This window comes from Cavenderia fasciculata (genome assembly GCF_000203815.1).
Source record: "Cavenderia fasciculata unplaced genomic scaffold Scf_ET2XIPL01COFD4-5, whole genome shotgun sequence".
In the NCBI taxonomy this organism is placed as follows: Eukaryota; Evosea; class Eumycetozoa; order Acytosteliales; family Cavenderiaceae; genus Cavenderia; species Cavenderia fasciculata.
The window spans coordinates 1552159-1571358 of NW_004457695.1; the positions used below are offsets into that span (position 1 = coordinate 1552159).

General features: G+C 32.5%; 5 protein-coding genes across 5 annotated transcripts; 1 reads left to right on the forward strand and 4 right to left on the reverse strand.

Annotated features, from left to right (window-relative positions):
* Positions 1-572: 572 nt before the first annotated feature.
* On the forward strand, positions 573-2554 carry etnkB (ethanolamine kinase B; the record flags this gene model as incomplete). The annotated part of the gene is made up of 5 exons (XM_004355669.1): positions 573-598; positions 1219-1347; positions 1420-1835; positions 1911-2093; positions 2178-2554. The coding sequence occupies 5 exons, from the start codon at positions 573-575 to the stop codon at positions 2552-2554; spliced, it is 1131 nt and encodes a 376-aa protein (XP_004355722.1).
* Positions 2555-2606: 52 nt separating this feature from the next.
* On the reverse strand, positions 2607-7194 carry DFA_08229 (uncharacterized protein; the record flags this gene model as incomplete). Its single annotated transcript, XM_004355670.1, has 12 exons — positions 2607-3520; positions 3587-4000; positions 4086-4444; positions 4520-4646; positions 4719-4972; positions 5030-5158; positions 5215-5421; positions 5490-5957; positions 6044-6167; positions 6247-6330; positions 6693-6929; positions 6978-7194. 12 exons carry the CDS (start codon positions 7192-7194, stop codon positions 2607-2609), a joined length of 3534 nt encoding a protein of 1177 aa, XP_004355723.1.
* Positions 7195-7282: 88 nt separating this feature from the next.
* Positions 7283-8731, reverse strand: DFA_08230 (uncharacterized protein; the record flags this gene model as incomplete). The annotated part of the gene is made up of 4 exons (XM_004355671.1): positions 7283-7301; positions 7423-7760; positions 7823-8325; positions 8428-8731. 4 exons carry the CDS (start codon positions 8729-8731, stop codon positions 7283-7285), a joined length of 1164 nt encoding a protein of 387 aa, XP_004355724.1.
* An 89-nt stretch (positions 8732-8820) lies between these two features.
* Positions 8821-13848, reverse strand: exosc10 (3'-5' exonuclease; the record flags this gene model as incomplete). Its single annotated transcript, XM_004355672.1, has 5 exons — positions 8821-8958; positions 10415-12067; positions 13037-13071; positions 13143-13389; positions 13465-13848. 5 exons carry the CDS (start codon positions 13846-13848, stop codon positions 8821-8823), a joined length of 2457 nt encoding a protein of 818 aa, XP_004355725.1.
* Positions 13849-15349: 1501 nt separating this feature from the next.
* DFA_08232 (uncharacterized protein) lies at positions 15350-18977 on the reverse strand (the record flags this gene model as incomplete). Its single annotated transcript, XM_004355673.1, has 2 exons — positions 15350-16976; positions 17071-18977. 2 exons carry the CDS (start codon positions 18975-18977, stop codon positions 15350-15352), a joined length of 3534 nt encoding a protein of 1177 aa, XP_004355726.1.
* Positions 18978-19200: the final 223 nt, after the last annotated feature.

Here is a 19200-nt window from a genome sequence, read left to right on the forward strand (position 1 = left end):
ACGACCTTGTTTAAAAAAAACTAAAACTAAAACATCATTTTTTAAAAATTTACTAGAGATAGTAAAAAAGTAAAAAAAGAGTAAAAGTAAAAAAAAAGGTAACGAAAAACTAAAATATAAATATACAAATATACGAAGACTATTTTCCTTTTTTAGACACACAAAAAGCTTCCTTTCCTTTCTCTTTCTCTCAACTCATGACTGCCCTGTCTTGTCTTGTCTGTGATTTCGATACCAATATTATTTAAATTCATTCACACACCCCATTATATTATATAAATATATATATTTTAGCATTTTTACCACCACACAATATACACACATACAATATATTTAACACAGACAGAATGATTTTAAAAGGGTAGACTTTCATATGAAGTGTGTTGTGTTAATATTTTAATTTAGTAGTAGTAGTAGTGGTGAGCAGAGCAGAATGTTATAACAACAATAGTAGGTAGAAGATGGACAGTCCATATTAATAATATTCTATCCATCCATCATCCATCCATCCTCTCGTCTATCAAGAGGTGGTGACAAATGGAAACAATCTGTTTGCTATAGAGAGATGAAAGATGGAGATCAAGTGGTCAGCTGCTGAGTTGGTTGAATGAATGAAATATCATTCTTCCACTCTCCTCCTCTGTCTGTCTCTCTCTCTTTGTGTCTGTCAATAACTTATAGTACTCCTTCCTTCACTTCTATCTATCATAACATAATATCGTACAAAACAATTACATTACCTTCATTCATTGTTACTTCACAATCTCAACCAAATGTGAATGTGAATGTGAATGTTAAAAGTTTGACAAAGCTAAGCTAGTCAGACCGGTCAGTCAACCCAAGGGTTGTTGTTGTTGTGTTGAGTGATGATATCATAAACAAACTCTCTTGCTTAAGCTATATATAGAAAACAAGATAGATTCTTCAAATAAATTTATCACAATTCAATTGTTTATTGTTTCTACTACTCATATATTTATATTATATCTATTTTTTTTTTAAAACCAACAATAATAATATTAATTTAATATCTTTTTAACAATTATAGATTTTTAATAATTAATATTATTCAACAATAATAATAATAATTTAATTTTAAAAAAAAGCGTACAATCGATTGTAGCAACATTAATACATCATCAAAATATCCCAACCCAACAACAACAACAACAACAACAACGAATAATTTCAATTTCCATACCTTGTTATTTAAACAAGTACAACAACCATTTTACAAACCATGTCTTATAATCAATTTGAGGAAGTTTTACTTCCACAACATTTACATGTTATGGAGCATATTGACTATGAAAATACAACAAATAATTCAATTCATCAAAGATTAATGTATGCTATAAACTAAATAGAAATGTAAAACATTGAGGAATAATAGTTTATTAATTCCATTTATTTTTTTAGGAATGTAATGAGAGAATTGGTAGATGATGAATTTGATGATGAAATTACATTTAAAACATTGGTTGGAGGTGTAACCAATACATTATTCAAAGCAACATTTAAAAATAGCGAGGGAAATTATAAAAGTATTATCATTAGATTATATGGAAAGGCAAGCGAAAACTTTATCGATCGTAAACAAGAGTCACATATCCAAAGACTATTAAGTGACAATGGAGTCGGACCAAAATTCTATGGAACCTTTTCAAATGGTTGTATCTATGGTTTTGTCGAAGGTGATCAACTTCAATTAGAGGATTTAGAAAGTGATAATATCCTTAACCTCATTGCAATGGAAACAAGTAAATGGCATTCAATGGCTTTAGAAGGTTTAAAAACCGAACCAACTACTTTTTCTTATTTAACTTCTTGGATTGGTAAATAATTAAAAACAAAAAAAAATAATAATAATTAATATAATATTAACTTTTCTTTACTATTTTATTTTTTAGATTCAACAAAACAATTATTATTAAAAAATAGTAGTTTTGATTGTGGAATTGATATTGATTATTATGTAAAAGAGGCAAATTATTTAATGGAATTTTTAAAATCAAGATATAACCAACCACATCATATTGTATTTTGTCATAATGATTTAATTCCTCGTAATATGATTTATAACAAGGAAAAAAGTAAGTCAAAAAAAAAAAAGAAAAAGAAAAAAAGGTCAGAGTCTAATATTTATATTTATATTTATTTTATTTTTCTTTTTTTAGATATTGTAAAATATATAGATTTTGAATATTCTGGTTATAATTTTAGAGGATTTGATTTAGGCAATTTCTTTTGTGAATTTTCAGGATTGGATTTAGATTATACTAGATATCCAAGTGTACAAAAACAAAAACAATTTATTCGATATTATTTAAAGGCATTACATAGTTTGGACGACTTGTCCAAGGTTGATGAAACCGAGGTACACCAACTCTACGTTGAAGCCAACCACTTTACATTGGCCTCACACCTAATGTGGGGATTCTGGGGCATCATCTCACACTTTGGATCGACCATTGATTTTGATTACATTGATTATGCAAACAAACGTTTCAAACAATATGATCTTGTAAAGAAAAAAGTTTATTCTATTATTTAAAAATAAATAAATAAATAAAAAGAGAAAAGTATTTTTAATCATACATATTATTTTAATTATAATAAATATTATTTTTTGAAGTTAATCGCCTAAGTTTGGTTCCAACACTATTTTGTAATATTTTAAATGATGTTTGTTTTTTAGCTATGATATAGGTGAGCACGATTAGACTTGATGCTCCAACCACACCCATCACTACACCAACAATTAATTTCCATTGTGTACTTTTGTCTTCATCTCCATCGCCACCACCACATGAATCACCGTATCCATAACTTGAACGGTCAATTAATAATGCACTAAAATCAGGATCCATTAATATTATTTTGGCTTGTGGTAGACTTATACCAATGGTTGCCACTGATTCCTTGTCATTGGTTCTTGTTAAATTGGAGACTTCTGTTTTTGAATAGGTCTTTCTACCATCCGATACACTAAATGATAAGAACCTTCCAAAGAATTGAATATCATCTTGTACAACTCTAAGGTATTGTAGATTACCGTCGTTGGCTGAATTCTCCAACGATTCTATAGGGTTGATAGAATCATCACATCCAACGATATCTTGTTGATTGTTGATGGTTGTTGTAAATAATATTCTAAGATGAGACATGAGGTTTTGGAATGGCCAATTGGTTATATTGACAGACATTTTGATTGACCCACCAGCCAATTCAATATTGTCACCACCAAAAACAATGGTTCTTGGAGAGTTTGAAAATTCAATGGTCGATAGTAAAATCAATTGTGGATACTCTGGTACAACCAATCGATAATCCAATGTTTTAACATTATTATTTGATTTTTCTATCATAGTCCAATTAACCGATGGTAATTCCATTACAACTTGATCATCAATATCCAATTCTTGAATTGACATCATATTAAATGCAAATGAATAATTGAAATATTGAAATATTGCTGATGGATTGATTTCATTTTCTATAAATTCTATTTGAGGTGGTACTAAAAAGAAACTGAATATTAATATATATATGTTTGTAATAATGTTCATTATTTTGTTTTGCATACCATTAACTCCTTGTAATTTACAATCATCAAAATAACCTTGATCACAAACACATTGTCCATTAACGCAGGTACCATGATTATTACAATTATTTGTACGATTGATACAATTATCAATACTATTTGATGGTATTGGATATGGAATATAGAGTAAAGAATTGGATGAATAATTTCCATTTTCGACAACCAAATACAGAGATGATGGTCCTGGTAATGGAGTTTGATCAAATTGACATTTAATAAAATCAGATGTTGCTTGTGTTATACTACAATTAAAACTTTCAGTAGAGTTGATGTTTACAATTGAAACATAATTTCCTCCTCCAACGTTTACATTTTCACCAAAATAACCATTTAAAATTAAGTTATTTGGTGGGTATGTTAAAGGTTCCAATGATATTGATGTAACAATTGTACCTAAATAATAAATAACTAAAGGATTAATATAAAAAAGAATAAAGATATCTTTTGGTTTTTTTTGTTTTAAACCTCTTTCTTTTACCTTTTGAAATAATGATTGAAGAATTGGTAGTAACAAATGAATTTGAAATAAAAATGGTATGATTTCCAATTGGTAGATTATTAACCAAACAACTCATTGATTTATCGATATGTTTTGTTTGTAAACACAAGTGTTGACCATTAATTGAAATATTTGATGGCAAATAATCTGTATTTAAATAATCAAATGTAATGTTCACCATCCATTCATTTACATTAAAATTGTAAAGTGAAATATCTAATGGATTAAATCCAATTTCTGTAACTGTAATTGTCTTTGTAAAGTTTGGATTGCCTGCCAAAAAACTAATTGTTATATTTTGTTCTAATATTCCATTTGCATAATTATTATTTTGAAATCTAAATAATAAAATAAAATAAATAAATAATTAGAATAAATAAAAATATTAATAATAATAGTTTTATATATCTTACGTCATTTGTTTGTTTGGACGATCAACTGATACTAATCCTACAACATTTGTACCCCAACCTAGTCTATCACCACTGACTGTATACAACCCTTGTACAGAATTTACATTATAATTATCAATTATAACATCTAAAAAAAAAAAAAAAAAAAAAAAAATTAGAATTATACATATTATTTAAATAATAATTAAATAGTACCTACCACAAACAAAGTCAGTAGGTTTTACCAATGTTGTTGAAAGTACAGGTTGAGGAGAATAACACCAAAAACACGGCGGTATATCTGTAACAGTAAATGAAGTATTTCTAATATTTAAACTTGCAATTGAACAATATTCATCTGGGATTAATCCACCAATACCAAGATTATTACCAACAATTAATTGAAGTGTTTTTGGATTATTTTGAAATAAATTTGTTGGTAATGATCCAGTTAAAATATTTCTATCAAAATTACTATAAAAAACAAATTAGACTATTAACCATTATTACTTGTTATTATTTTATAGTTACAAAATTTTAGCTTTGGCAGGGAATGGAACATTTGGGATAGATTGTAATTTACCTGTCACAATTTTTAAATTTTGAAGAGCTGGCGGGTATGAAGTAAATGTTGGTGGTGTTTCAAAATATTCAATTGTTCTATAATTAAAAATGTTAATATATTGTTTAGAGTCCGATTGTTATGTTTATCTTACAATGATTCTAAATTTATAAATTGAGTAATATCAGGATTAATTTGGAAAGATGGTCCTCCAACTGTTAATTGTTTGACTGATTGGGGATAGGCTATAGTGGGATTAATAAAACCAGTTGATGAAGTATCTGTTATCTCTGATAAAATCATTTCAACTGGTTTGTCAACATGTACTGTTATACCTTCACTACCTTGTCCATATATTTTCCTACAAAAAATAAGAATAACTATTTGGTTAAATTTAAGTTTTAAATAAATAGATCATTTTTTACTTACAAATCATTTAAAAGTGGAAAATTGACTTGATTAAAATATAAATGTAATGGTTGACTAGAAAACATTGTCAATGTAAGTTTGGTCAAATTGGGTAGGGATAGGGATGAATCTATGATTGCATTAGAGATTAGACCACTGACAATCGATATGGTAGCGATACTTGGGTTACCATCCAAGGACCTGCCAATATCGGTTAGATTTTTAAGTAAACTAAATGACAATGTGTTCAATTTAGGAAATGAAGCAAGGAATCCAATGGGAATAGAAACAATCGATGGATCACTGGCCAATGAAAGAGTAGTCAGTTTGGGAAGCCCGCCAATCTTGGTCAACAAATTAATGTCTGGATTAAAAGGTTGATTGGTTGCTGCAGTAATCAACATTGAAGTTAACTCTGGGAATTGTAAACCAATCATTGCAGGATCTGGTACATTACTTGGTGCTGTATAAACTGTATTTGTAAAAAATCTAAAAGTAGAAGAAAAGAAGTTGTATAAATATTTAAATGTACAAGCAAGAGAGATAGAGATTTATGTATGTATGTATGTACGTACATTTCAGTAATATGTTTACCACCATTAACTATTTGACATTGAAATGGCATTGATGCACAAATCGATGTTTCATCTTCACTTATAGTAGATCCATATAATCTAATTAAAAAGATAACACTATTTACTATAAAATAAATACAAAAGTTTAATTAGAATCAATCAATGAATGAATGACTTGATGAAAGATGTATATGTTTACTCACATTCATTATTTGATAAGAGTTGAGCATTGATGAAAGTAAAAGTACTAGTGTTGAAGATCACTACCCACAATGTAATAATCGAAACTAAAAATAGATCAAACTTGATCATCACCTCTTTTTCTATGTGTCAATAAAAATATTTCTAAAAGAGATAAATAAACTTTGGTTGGTGTATTACAAAGAAGGAGTAGATGATGAACCTACCCCTTTCTCCATCTTTTAAAAGATGAACAACAAAAGTTTGATGGGTTAGGGTTCGCCCTTTCCCGATTGAATGATCGCTCAGGTGAGCCTAACATCACTTCAAACAACACTTTGAAAAAACCTTTTGTTTGTCACACGTGGAAAATATAATATCTAAAAGATTCTAAGATATGTTTCTAATCGATTCTATTAATTGAATGATATCATTTATTAGATATTCTTTTTGAATTAAAAGATTTGACTATAGAAATTTGAAGGTAAAACTGATTTAAGTGCATGATTATCCTTTTCATCTAATGTCCAATCTAGTCTTGTATAGGCATATTTATCATAACATTTGGTCAGAGCAATGATTACATCTTTGGTTCCATTTCCCATTCTCATTACATTTTTAGCATCTCTTGAATATTGTTGAAATGTTAATAAATCTAAATCCAATGGTAGAGGTGAGTCGTCCTTTTCTCCAAGGACATGACTTACTTGAATAAAAACAAGTTTCAAAGGTGGAATTAAAATAGGCCACATACCATTCTCTAGTTCCATTAATTGTTTAATATTAAAGTGTTGAATGTAATTTTTGTTGGCTTTTAAAAGTTGAACAATCATATTTACTGAACAACAAGCAGAATATAAAAGACTTGGATCTCGATTGAATTTGATTAATCCAAATTGATTGATTAACATCGTTATGCAACTATTGATTTGTAGACTTGTCATAATGTTTGGTCCATATGCTCTAATCATTTTTTTAGCGTGTTGAAAAGGATGAATTTCGGTATAAAATCATGTCGTGTTTCATCAACCAAAGTAGAAAAGAGTTTTTTGAAAACTTTTAATTCTTTACAGCGCACCTTTTGATCGATATAAATGGATAGGATGACAGGAAATAGAGAGACTGAATTGGATTCCAACAGAGAAGGAATCATACTTTTAACATAGGGATATAGGTATTTTCCCAATTGTGGTTCTAACCCAACTATCAATCCAAATACATTGTTTTGATTTGAATCATCTACCATGATGCGGAAAATGAAAGGTAGGTAAATTGCAAAATGCTTTGCACCAAGTCCCTTGATAAAAATATCAAACTTTTCTGTAAATGATTTGATGAGCATTGGAGGTGGTACAGGCATTTCCTCTTTTAAATAGATCATAAAATGAGAAAATTCTTTTCTAACCATTCTTTTGTGTCCAAGTAATACAATGGTTGAAAATATTGACATTGCCTCCAATTTTGTTTGATTCATAAATATTGTATTGTCTATTTTTTTAATTATATCTAGTATTTTTTTCAATACACTTACATATTTCTAACAAAAAAAAAAAAAAAAAATAAATAAATTTATATTTTTCTTTTTTTTTTTCTACATACATGATTAAATTGATCAGTATCTAAAAGATATTTTATCAAAGTTGTATAACATTTAAATATCTCTTGGTAATCACAAAAATGAGGTGATTTTATATTCATTTCCATCAATGAGAATAAAGTTTCAGAGTGTGTAGATCCTAGAATAGATACATCATTGAATAAAATGGTCATTGTAGAGATTGATAGACAATTTCCAAACACTTGTCTCAATTTGGCAGGATCATGAGAAAACTCAGAGTCCTGTCTATACTTTGCTTCTAGAGTGGATAGTATATCGCGCACAAGAGGAAGATATAGTTGAAACTCTAGAGTTGCCAAAAAATGATATCTTGTACGATGATTTTGATGTTCCAATACATTCATAATAACTGATCGCATATCAATCTTGTTTCTCCATCTACGATTCATATCATTTACTACCATTAAAATATGATCACGTACACTATTACCCTCAATCATATAAGCATTATTTAAAAATTCAATCAATTCATTCCATTCTCCTCCTAAATTTTAGAAAAGTAAATTAAAAAAAGAGAAATTAAAATAATATAATAATAATTATTATTATTCTTTTTTCTTTTTTTTCTTTAAGAGAGTATACATACCATCTTGAAATATATAATCTGAAATGATTTTAATTAAATTTGAAACATCAACCATACAATTTACATTTTCATAAAGATAAAGTATTCCTTTTAAATTTGTGATGAATTCGTGTTTAAACAAAGGTGGTATAACTAGGTTTGCATTGTATTTAGATGTTTTAGAGAGTTGTTCATTGTTTTTTTGATCCTCCTCCTTCTCTTCCTCCACCTCCTCCTGATCTCTAATTGATCCTAAAAGTGTGAATGCCAAGGTAAGTCTCCATACAAACAAGTCAGTAGTTTTAAATGCAATTGATTCTACCATCATAATCATCTCCAATTGCAATGTACAATAAAAATAATATATATTAATTAATTGATTGATTTGTATACGTATTATTATTTAAATAATTTTTAACAAACCTTTGGAATACCATTTAGTAAAAGATATGATACCCATTCGATTATTTGTTGAGGATTAACTTTTAAAAGATGATAAAACTCTTTATCATATTCATTTGGATCAGTCAAACCATCAATACCATTTTGCATCTTTAATATTAATTTAATAAATTTAAAAATAGACAATAATTATTAGTATTATGCTTGTCTATCACATATAGTGATAGTCATGTTTTTTTTTAATCACATTCACTCCATTCAGTGCATGAGTGTTTAATAAATGAAGGGGGACCTAAATTTTCGAGTATTAAATACATTTTTGAAAATTATACATAAAATAGCTAGGATTCAATACGTATACGTTGTAATGAACCTCTGGAATATCGAGCGATGGATTGGTAATACCTATAATATCAACTTTAATTAAACAAACTTGATATGATAGAAATTACCAATCCATCATGATACGGCTAAACAATACTGGGTCTTGGGATTCCTACTAAACTCTCGACAGATAGAGTTTTTCTTACTTTATATGATTCTCTAAACTGTTATACATCTGGGTGTATTTTATGTTTGTTTCATCCAAATTCAAAACATCATGAAAAATCAAGAAAGAATGTTGGAAAAGTAGGAGCATTGGTTTGCCAGTGAAATACCTAAGTATAAATAAAATCAATCCTCATATTTTTTTTTAACTAACAATTGTCTTTTTAAAGGTCCACTATTAATGATATCAGAACTTGACTTACAAGATTTGCCTATAGAATTACTCCACAACTAGCTCCTTGGATCTTTGAAATTCGAGCTCAAACACATTTGGTTGGTAATATCTAATGCAGAAAAGCTGATGCTCCAAAACATTGTCCACCAAAACCATGATATCATTCGATAGTATTTATTACTATATAGATATTCCATTTAATTCTATTGATTTTAAACTAACCCTTTTATTTTTTATGAATATAGACTTTAGAGGATTTTATCTGGATCATAGCATACATTTTTTAAAGATATTGGTCTAAAGTACAGAGAACATTGGTTTCTATTCTAATAGATTCCAAATAACTGTACAGTTTATGAATTCTTCAAAATGGAATATAGATTATTGTTTAATGTTCACCACAGCATTAGTGAAGGTAATTATGTATCAATAATCTATAAAATATCTTTGTAACAATATTACTTTCAACTATCTTTTTACTTTAACTAAAGATTACGTGTGTCGATACGTTGAGTTTCCTAGCCAACAACTCCCATTTTTATCTACTAGGATACTCTGATCTATATATATATATATATTCTACTACTATTCTAGAATAACTTAAACTTCAAATACATCTTCTCTGGTCCCAACTAAAAAAAAATTCATAAAAAAAAAAACTTCGATTGTTCTTCATTTATTTTGTTCAAAAAGATTCATAGTAATTATATAATAAAAAATTATTAAATACATTTTGATTGATTGAAAATTAATTAATTAAAAGTATTCCTAAAGATTTATTTTTTAAACTAATTAGTTTTGGAAAATGAAAATGAAAATGGAAAAAAGAAGAGTGAAAGGTTAATACCAAATAATAATAGAAATGTATTTGTATATACTTACTTGTTGTTGGTTTCCAACGGTAGCGGATTTTACTCCACTTCTCATTGTCGTAGATTTCTTTGCTTTGCCATGTTGTTGTTGTTTAGCAGCACCGGTGAATTCAATATTAAAGCTATTATAATTTTGTTGTTGTTGTTGTTGTTGATTTTGTTGTGAATGTTGATTATAATCAAATGGAACAAATGGTTGTTTTGGTTGTTGTGATGTTTGTTGAGGTTGTTGTTGAGGTTGTTGTTGTTGTAATTTCTTATTTAATTTTGGTTGTTGTTGTTGAATTGGTTGTTGAAGTTGTTGAGTTGTTTGACTTGTACTTGTGGTATCCAAATTCATTGGAACATTAGTGGTAGTGTTGGTACCTTCTGGAATCCAACCAATACCCTTCATAAAAGTGATTGGATCAGCATCGAGTAAATCATTTTTCTTTTTAGATGCACCTGGTTCATTGAGTTGGTTGGTTGAACTAGTAAGTATATTGATTGAACTAGCGTTGTTGGTGTTGGTGTTTGTGGTGGTTGTGTTGTTGTTGTTATTGTTGTTGTTGTTGGGGATAGTAGATCCACTCTCTGTCCCTCCAATACTTGTATTGTTTGGTGTTTCTTTTAGTTTCTTTTTCTCCTTGTTTCGTCGACGGTTGAGGTTGGACAACTGGTAAATCTCCTCCATACTCTTGGGAATCTCCTCCTCGCTACCACTATCCGACAACTGCGTCTCAATCTCCTCGTCATCTGAACGGATCGACTTGAGGTCGACATCATCATCGTCGTCATCGTCATCATCGTCACCGTCCTTGTTGGCTCCTCCTAATGCTTCAAACATTGAGGATTGATCCTTTGATATACTTTGATTATTTTGACTATTATTATTTTGATTATTATTATTATTTCCGCTCGAGTTATTACTATTATTACTGCTACTGCTACTGCTACTACTAGTAGTAGTACTTGTTGTAGTAGTGGTCATTGTGGTGGTCATGGTAGTAAGAGTTGTCAACTCATTGATGGGTTTGTAGTTGGGGGCTAGTGAAGAGGCGTCAAACGAGGACTCGACCATAGTAGCTATCTTTTTGTGTTTTTTGGCGACATAGTCGTCGTTGCCCGACTCGTCACTGCTATCAAATAGAGAGTTTGGTGCGGGTACACTGGCAGCCTGGTTGGTCTGGTTGGCCTGGCTGAGCGAGGTGGAGCGACGGGGAGTGGGTGAGATGAGCGACTGGAGGGGAATGGGCTCGAGTGTCTGCTGCTGTTGTTGTTGTTGTTGTTGTTGCTGTAAAAGGTGGTACTGGTGGTTTTGGTGGTCCAACCAGCCGGCCGTCCTGTACAGTTCGTGCGTAGACAAGACTGGGCTCTGTGAATGCGAATGAGGGTAGATGGGCGACGTGGACGGGGTTGTTGGAGGGTTGCTGGCCGAGAATGCCAATGGCTGTAAGACTGTGGGGGACACGACTTGAGCTGGAGCAGGGACAGGTGCCATGGCAGGCACAGGGTTGAACCCACGAGGTGGCTGACTCTGACTAGACCCCTGTATATTATTGAGTAGCTTGTTGTGCAAGTTATTACTGTTATTGGTGTTGGAGCCTTCTAAAATTTGATGAATAGAGTTATTTTCTTCTAGACGAGCTTTGAGAATATCTTGTAAGAGTTGATGAGCGTGTTGCTTGAGGAGGGGAGGGATGGGGTTGCAGCAGGCGAGTAGGTCGGCGATCGAGGTGGGCTGCTTCTCGACGATGGTCGTCATCATGGCGTTGGGCAGCACGTAACGGATGCTCTCGTCCTCTTCACGGGCCAACTTCTCACGCCACTGGAAGAGGATGCGGAAGACACGCAGGTTGACACCTCCGTAGCTAAGACTATTCTTTTTGCAAAAGTCAATGTGTGAATTCTCGTCAAACAAATCCTTGTCGTATTTTAAGAGGGACAACTCACGTGATCGACGCAGCACCTCGTTGAGGAGCGCCGACCCCGTGCCAAGCTTGGTGCCACGTGCTAGTAGCTCGTTACGCAGACGGTCGTAAATGTAGAGCAGGTAGTGAGTGTCCTCGCGGGCGTATTTGGCCATCTCGGCGGGAACGGGTCGTATACGCCAGTCGGCCAACTGGAACTTTTTATTGGCTTCGACCGAACAGTAGAAACGCAGCAAAAAGGCGAGTGACGCCGACGGGTACTCGAGCACACGACTGGCCTGCCCGGTATCAAACATGTTGACAATGTACAGTCCAAAGTCACGTTGCAACCACTTGATGTCGCTCTCGGAGCCATGCAAAATCTTGACGATGCGAGGGTTGGTGAATGCATTGTTGAGCAAGTGCATCGACGACCTCAAGGCCAACGCGTCGATCAAATAGTCTTCGGTACGTGTAGACACTTGCATCAAACAGACAAACCCCTGGTACGAACGGTAATTATGTGCCTCCAAATCAATAGCAATCTCTTCGACATGGCTCAACTTGTCGGCCACAATCATCAACTGTTCGCGTGTATCCACCCATGTCAATGGTGCATTATCCAATCCCCTATACAACATCTCCTTGCTCGATACCAATTGTCTTGGCTCATATTGGTATTGACTAATCTCATACTCGTATGGATGTGGAATAACAACCTTTTCAAAATCCTTTGATTTTACCGTTTTTTGTGATTCTAAAAATATTTTTCTAAATACTATAAAAAAACAAAAACAAAAAGGTTAATATACAAATATTAAATACATATGTATATATACATTTACATACCAGGATCTAATGGTTTTAATTGATTTGGTTTCTCTGTAATTTTTGGTAGGAATGGGTAATTTGAATTATCGACCTTGTCTTCAAATTTAAGTTGTGGACGCATAATATTGTGACCGTAAAACATATTCAATTCTGTTGTTTTACCAATGGTTGTTGTGGTTGCCTGTGTCGTTGTAGTAGTTGATGATAATATAGTATTGGTTTGAATTAATCTATTTGGTTTATCCATTTGATCTGTTAGATGGTCCTAAGGTAAAAATAAATAAAATACAAGTTAATAACTATTGTTTGTTTTTGTTTGTTTTGATTGTTTCTTTCTTACCACTTTATCAATAATTCCATCAACAACTTCTACAATATTTGTGAATCGTTCAGATACATCTTCGACATCTTCATTGTCATTGGTATCGAATAGAGGAGAGTGTTTTGGGTTCTCTGATTGTACGAAATTATCGGTGAGGTTTAAAAGACGACGTCCAAACTGATTCATCTTTTCACGGAATGCTGGATAGGTCGAGTAGTAGGAATAGTCTTCGTCAATAGGCAATTGGTTGCTAATCTTGATGGCTGATATCAAATTTCCATATAGATTCTTTGAGAATACTTCTAAATTGTTTTGATCAATTAAAATATCACCACCAATATTATTATTATTATTGTTGTTGAGGTGCTGTGATTTGCTACCTTGATTTATATTATTAAACATTATTATATTATAATATTATATATAGAAAATATAGATAGATAGGTCTCTTAAACTATTTCTCTTTCTTATTTGTAGTTGTTGTTGATCGTTTAAAAAAAATGTAATGTAATTGATGATAATAGATTGTTAAATTTAGATCTAAATTTTTAAAAAAATATTTATAAGTATTTTGTTTCGTTCGGTTTTTTTTTTTTTTGATCCAATGTATCGTAGTAGTGATTAGAACAAAAACACAAATAGAGGTGAGTGATTAGAATGGGGTGGGGGGGATGACAATAATAATAATACAAGGCAAGTTAACAAAGATCTTCCTCTCTTTGCTTGCTTGCTTACCTGTCGTGTCGACGACAAGACAATAAATGGATAGATAGATGGATGGATGGATGGCTGCTGTGACTGACAATAACTTAGTATTGTTATTGTTGATTCCGATGATGATATGATGATTTCGATGATTCCGATGATGATGATGATTTTGGGTAAAGAAAGAAAGATTGCAAATGAATGAATGTTGTTTGCTATTGTGACTTTTTACAAGGGAAGCTTCTTCCAGCTGCTGCTGTTGCTGCTGCTTTTGCTCTCTTGTATCCAATATTCGTATTCTTGTTTGAAACACAACTACCATTAATATGATGAATGAATGATGTATTGATTGAATTTGAATTTGAATTGATTGATTGATTGATGAAGATAATTTAATATCCTCCTATCATTCATTCATCATCCATACTGATTTCGTTTCTGCTGTGATGAATGTAAAAGTTGAGAGAGGGGGGGAGAGGGGGATGAATAATGTTGTTCCAATTTGGGTGGTGTAAGGGGGTGGGTGTGATGATATTCAACCACTCTCCCATCTAATCTATGCTATCCATGTGTATCTATCCATCCATCATTATCATCATCATCATCATCATTATCATCGTCGTATGGTTTGTTTTATTGATATAAATGAGTGAGAGATTGACAATTCAATCATCGAGTATAACATATAGTGGGGGGTGGTATATATCGTATCGTCCGCTGATCCTACTTTTAATAACAAATATACAGTATTTGTGTAGTACTCTATGTGTTGTTGTTGTTGTTGTGTGTTGATATTGATGATATACTCCAAACTAATATTAGCTAGCTGCTATGAGGCACTGATGATAAAAGTTTGTTGCTGTATGAATGAGATGAATGAATCGTGTCTTGAATTTGAAAAACTAACGGTCATTTTCCCTCGCTAACGAAAAAAAAAAAAAAAACAAAAAAATTAAAAAACCAACGGTCTTCTTCCCTCCTTCTCCAATTTATTTTTGTATGGGAGAGAGCAAGGTGGAGGAGGGAAAGAGAAATAAATTTGAATTGGGTTTGCAAATCTATAACAATATTTTTTTGAAATAATAATAATAATAAATACAATAATATGAATATATAATATGAAACTATAGGGTTTGTAAAGTTTTGTTTATTTCCTTTTTTTTTTTTTTTTTTTTTGTAGGTTTGGTTTGGTTTGGGCTCATTCATCAATTCGTAGAGATGGAGATTGTTGTGATCCATCTGATAATGGAGGGGATGATGAATTCGTGTTGGTTGTTGTCGTTGTTGTTGTCGTTGTTGTCGTATTGTTGGTTGTTGTTGTCGTATTAGTATCTGAATGTTTACATTTATCACATAAAATATAAACTGTTGGTTTTGCTTTTGATTTCTTTGTAATAATATTGGTTTGACTGGTTGAATTACTATTACCAATACTTGTTGTTGTTGTTGTTGTATTTCCATTGTTGTCATCTTCATTTTCATTATCATTTGTTGATGTTTCATTTAATGCCGCTGCCGCTGCTGCTGCTGCTGCCGCCGCTTGTTGAGAATAAGGTCTAATCTCCATATATTCATGTTTTTCAAGGATGATAATGTCCTCTGGAAGACAGTTGATGCAAAAACTACTAGGACAACCTTTACAGATAAAGAAACTGCCGGTACCCGACTCGTTGGATGGTTTACGACACTTGGAACAAGAGTGACGCGGACACTTCCAACTACGTGGTGTATGTGACAGTCCTGCACATGATCGATGGTATATCTTGGGACACGATCGACACTGGACAATGCTGGTACGACCCTTTTCATCTTCTTCAGCCTTGCACGTAAAACAAGTTCGATCAACCAGGTTCTTGTGTCTCTTGGCCGACTTTCTCTTTTTATCTGGTGTAACTGATGTTGATGAAGTGGATGATGACGAAGAAGTGGTAGAGGAAGCAGGAGTAGTAGCAGTAGTAGTAGTACCACTACTTTCATTAGAGGATGTTGTACTGGTACTAGTTAGATTAATTGGAACTACACTGGATTTGAATTTCCAAGGGTCGTAGGATGATGGAAGGAATGAATCGGATAGACTGAGCGATGGAGACGACGTGGATGGCGACGAAGTGATGGGCGATTGAGAGACTGGGGTGGGAGCACTCGACGACGACGGGGATGACATGGGAGCAAAGATAGATGGCGAAGAGTACGAGTAGGATGGTGACGACGCAATACTGTTGCATGGTCGAGGAGACACCAATTGGGGAGTCGAGATGGAACTACCAACTGAAACTGGGAACCCACCACTAATTGACTTTGACAGTGTTGGGACTGTATTGGATGATGTTGATGGCGACGACGACGATGATGATGAACTACCACCACCACCGCTGCTACTACTTAGTTTTAAAATACAAAACTTCATCATCTCTTTGAAAATCTCAATTTTTGTCTTGTTATTTGATGTTGATTTGAAAAATGCATAGGACCATTCTTCAGTAGTATCACATGTAATCAATGAAATGATATTACTGTTTGGATAGGCAATGGGTGCAATCGATAATGGTGTGCCGTGGATGTTGATATCTACATCTTCCGTCTGCTGCTGCTGCTGCTGCTGGTCATCGTCTTCATTAAACTTGACAAATCGGTCAAATTCAATTACTATATCATCCAGTCTTGCCATACCAACCAATTGTTGTTGTTTCATTTGGACATAGGTTGAAACAATTATGGTCGGTCCCATCGTTGACGATGACTTATTTTTTTTAGTAGCCACCTTTTTCTTTTTCTCTTGCATCATTGTTTTTAATTGTTCAACTTGATCAATATAATTAATTGACCTAATGACATTAAAATATGAATAAATTTAATATTAACATATATATATATATATATAATTAATTATCTTTGGTGTTGTTTAAAACCTATACTTACTTTTGTAAAAGAAAATCTTTTAATAAAGATAAAGTTGATAATGAGGAAGTTAAAATAATAATTCTCATATTACTTGAGAATATTTTAGATTCTACCAAAATTCTTTCAATCATTAATAATTTTCCAGATGATTGATCAATCTTGCTATTATTATTATTATTATTATTGTTATTGTTGGTATTATTGGTGTTGGTATTATTATTATTGGATTCATAAAGATTACAACATTTCATTAAAGATAATTGTAATTCTGAAAGGAGGATGGACTGTTCCTTTTCAGATTTCTTTGGGTCTAGAGCATTTGGAATATTGTTCTTTAATAAATTACGATAGATATTCTTTTGTGATTCCAACATTGGTACAAATAAACCAAGTTGATTTGGTGTTGCCAATGATGTTGATAAAGTCGATAAAGTTGACTTGTCCTTGTCTTTGACACCAAGACGTTTAGAGATCTCGCCAATATAGTGTCTAATGGATTGTACATTCATATCATTGGCATTATTAGTTACTCCACGTGGGGATCCAAGTGGCGGAGGTAATTTGGGATCAGAGTCGACCGATGATCTCATTCTTTTCTTTGCCAATACTGTTGGGATTGGTGGTGGTGGAGGTTGTTGTTGGTTTGTGGTTGTAGTTGTAGTAGTTGTTGGTGTTGTTGTACTATTACTATTACTATTACTTGCAACCAAAGGATCATCAGATATAAAGGGAGGTGATGGTGTGGAAGGCGTAGATGGAGGTGACCCAAAAAATGGTTGTTGGGGTTGTTGAGGACTATTTGAATAAACTAGTGGTGGAGGAGGTGGTGATGAAATGACTGATGTTGGCGTAATGAATTGTTGTTGTTGTTGTGGTTGAGGTTGAATATGTTGTTGTTGTTGTTGATGTTGTGGCGGACGTAGTTGGTGTGTTGGTGGTGAAGTGCTAAGGTAATAAACGGCGGTTGTTGGTGGGGGTGGCGATGCGGGATTCTCATGATGATGATGGCCAACTGGAATACCAACTGGGACGGAAACCGGAACGTGTGATGGAACTGGAGGAGATCCAATAGGTTGTCCCGTCGGTACATAAACAATTGGTGACATGGGATGATAATATGGTATGTGATAAGTTGGATGAATCGTTTGTTGTTGTTGTAAATGTACTTGTTGTTGATGTTGTTGAGGTGGTGAATGCATTTGTTGTGGAGAATGCATTTGTTGTTGTTGTTGATGATGGTTCACAACAGAGTAACCAATAGGAGGAGATGGGTTACGTGCTTGAGTATCATCATTTTCATTGGACAGGAATTCATCATCAATAAACTCATCACTATCATCATTTTCCATAAACTCATCATCATTTTGTTGTTGTTGAGATTGGATCGTTTGACGTTGTTGTTGTTGTTGATGATGATGTTGATGATATTGTGGTTTCGCATTATTCGTCGTAGTCGTCATCAATACGCTTGCATCAGAACCATTGCCATTACGACCTACCATTTGGCCACCATAGTTGTTGTTACTGTTGTTATTGCTATTGTTATTGTTATAATATTGATTATGATTCGTACCGTACGAATCACCGAGTGGGAATGGTAGGTTATGAGACGAGGTTGAGATGGAGTGTCTTTTGACGACGTTGGTCGTATCCAATTGACCATCGCTAGTGAAATGGGCGTGTTGAATATTGGTAGCATTGGAAAGATGGTGTGGATGCGATTGTGGATAAGGATGCGAATGCAACTGTTGTTGATGTTGATGTTGATGTTGATGATGATGAAGTGGTTGATGATGATATGAACCTACAACACCAACTGGTAAAAGTGGTGGTGGCAATGTTGGATCATTATTACCATTATTATTATTATTATTTATATAATAATGTTGTTGTTGTTGTTGTTGTTGTTGTTGATGATTGTCCATGATATATTTGAAAAATGATCATAAATATATGTAAAAAAAAAATAAAGGGTTGTTTAAATAAATAAAATAATATATTAAATTAAAATAATATATTTTAAACAAATAAATTAATGGGAGGGAAAAGGACCGATAAGAGAATTCTCTCGTTGATGTAATTTTATACAACAATGGGAAGGAATTTCTTTTGTAAATGGAAATGTAAAATAATGACGAAAAAGAATGG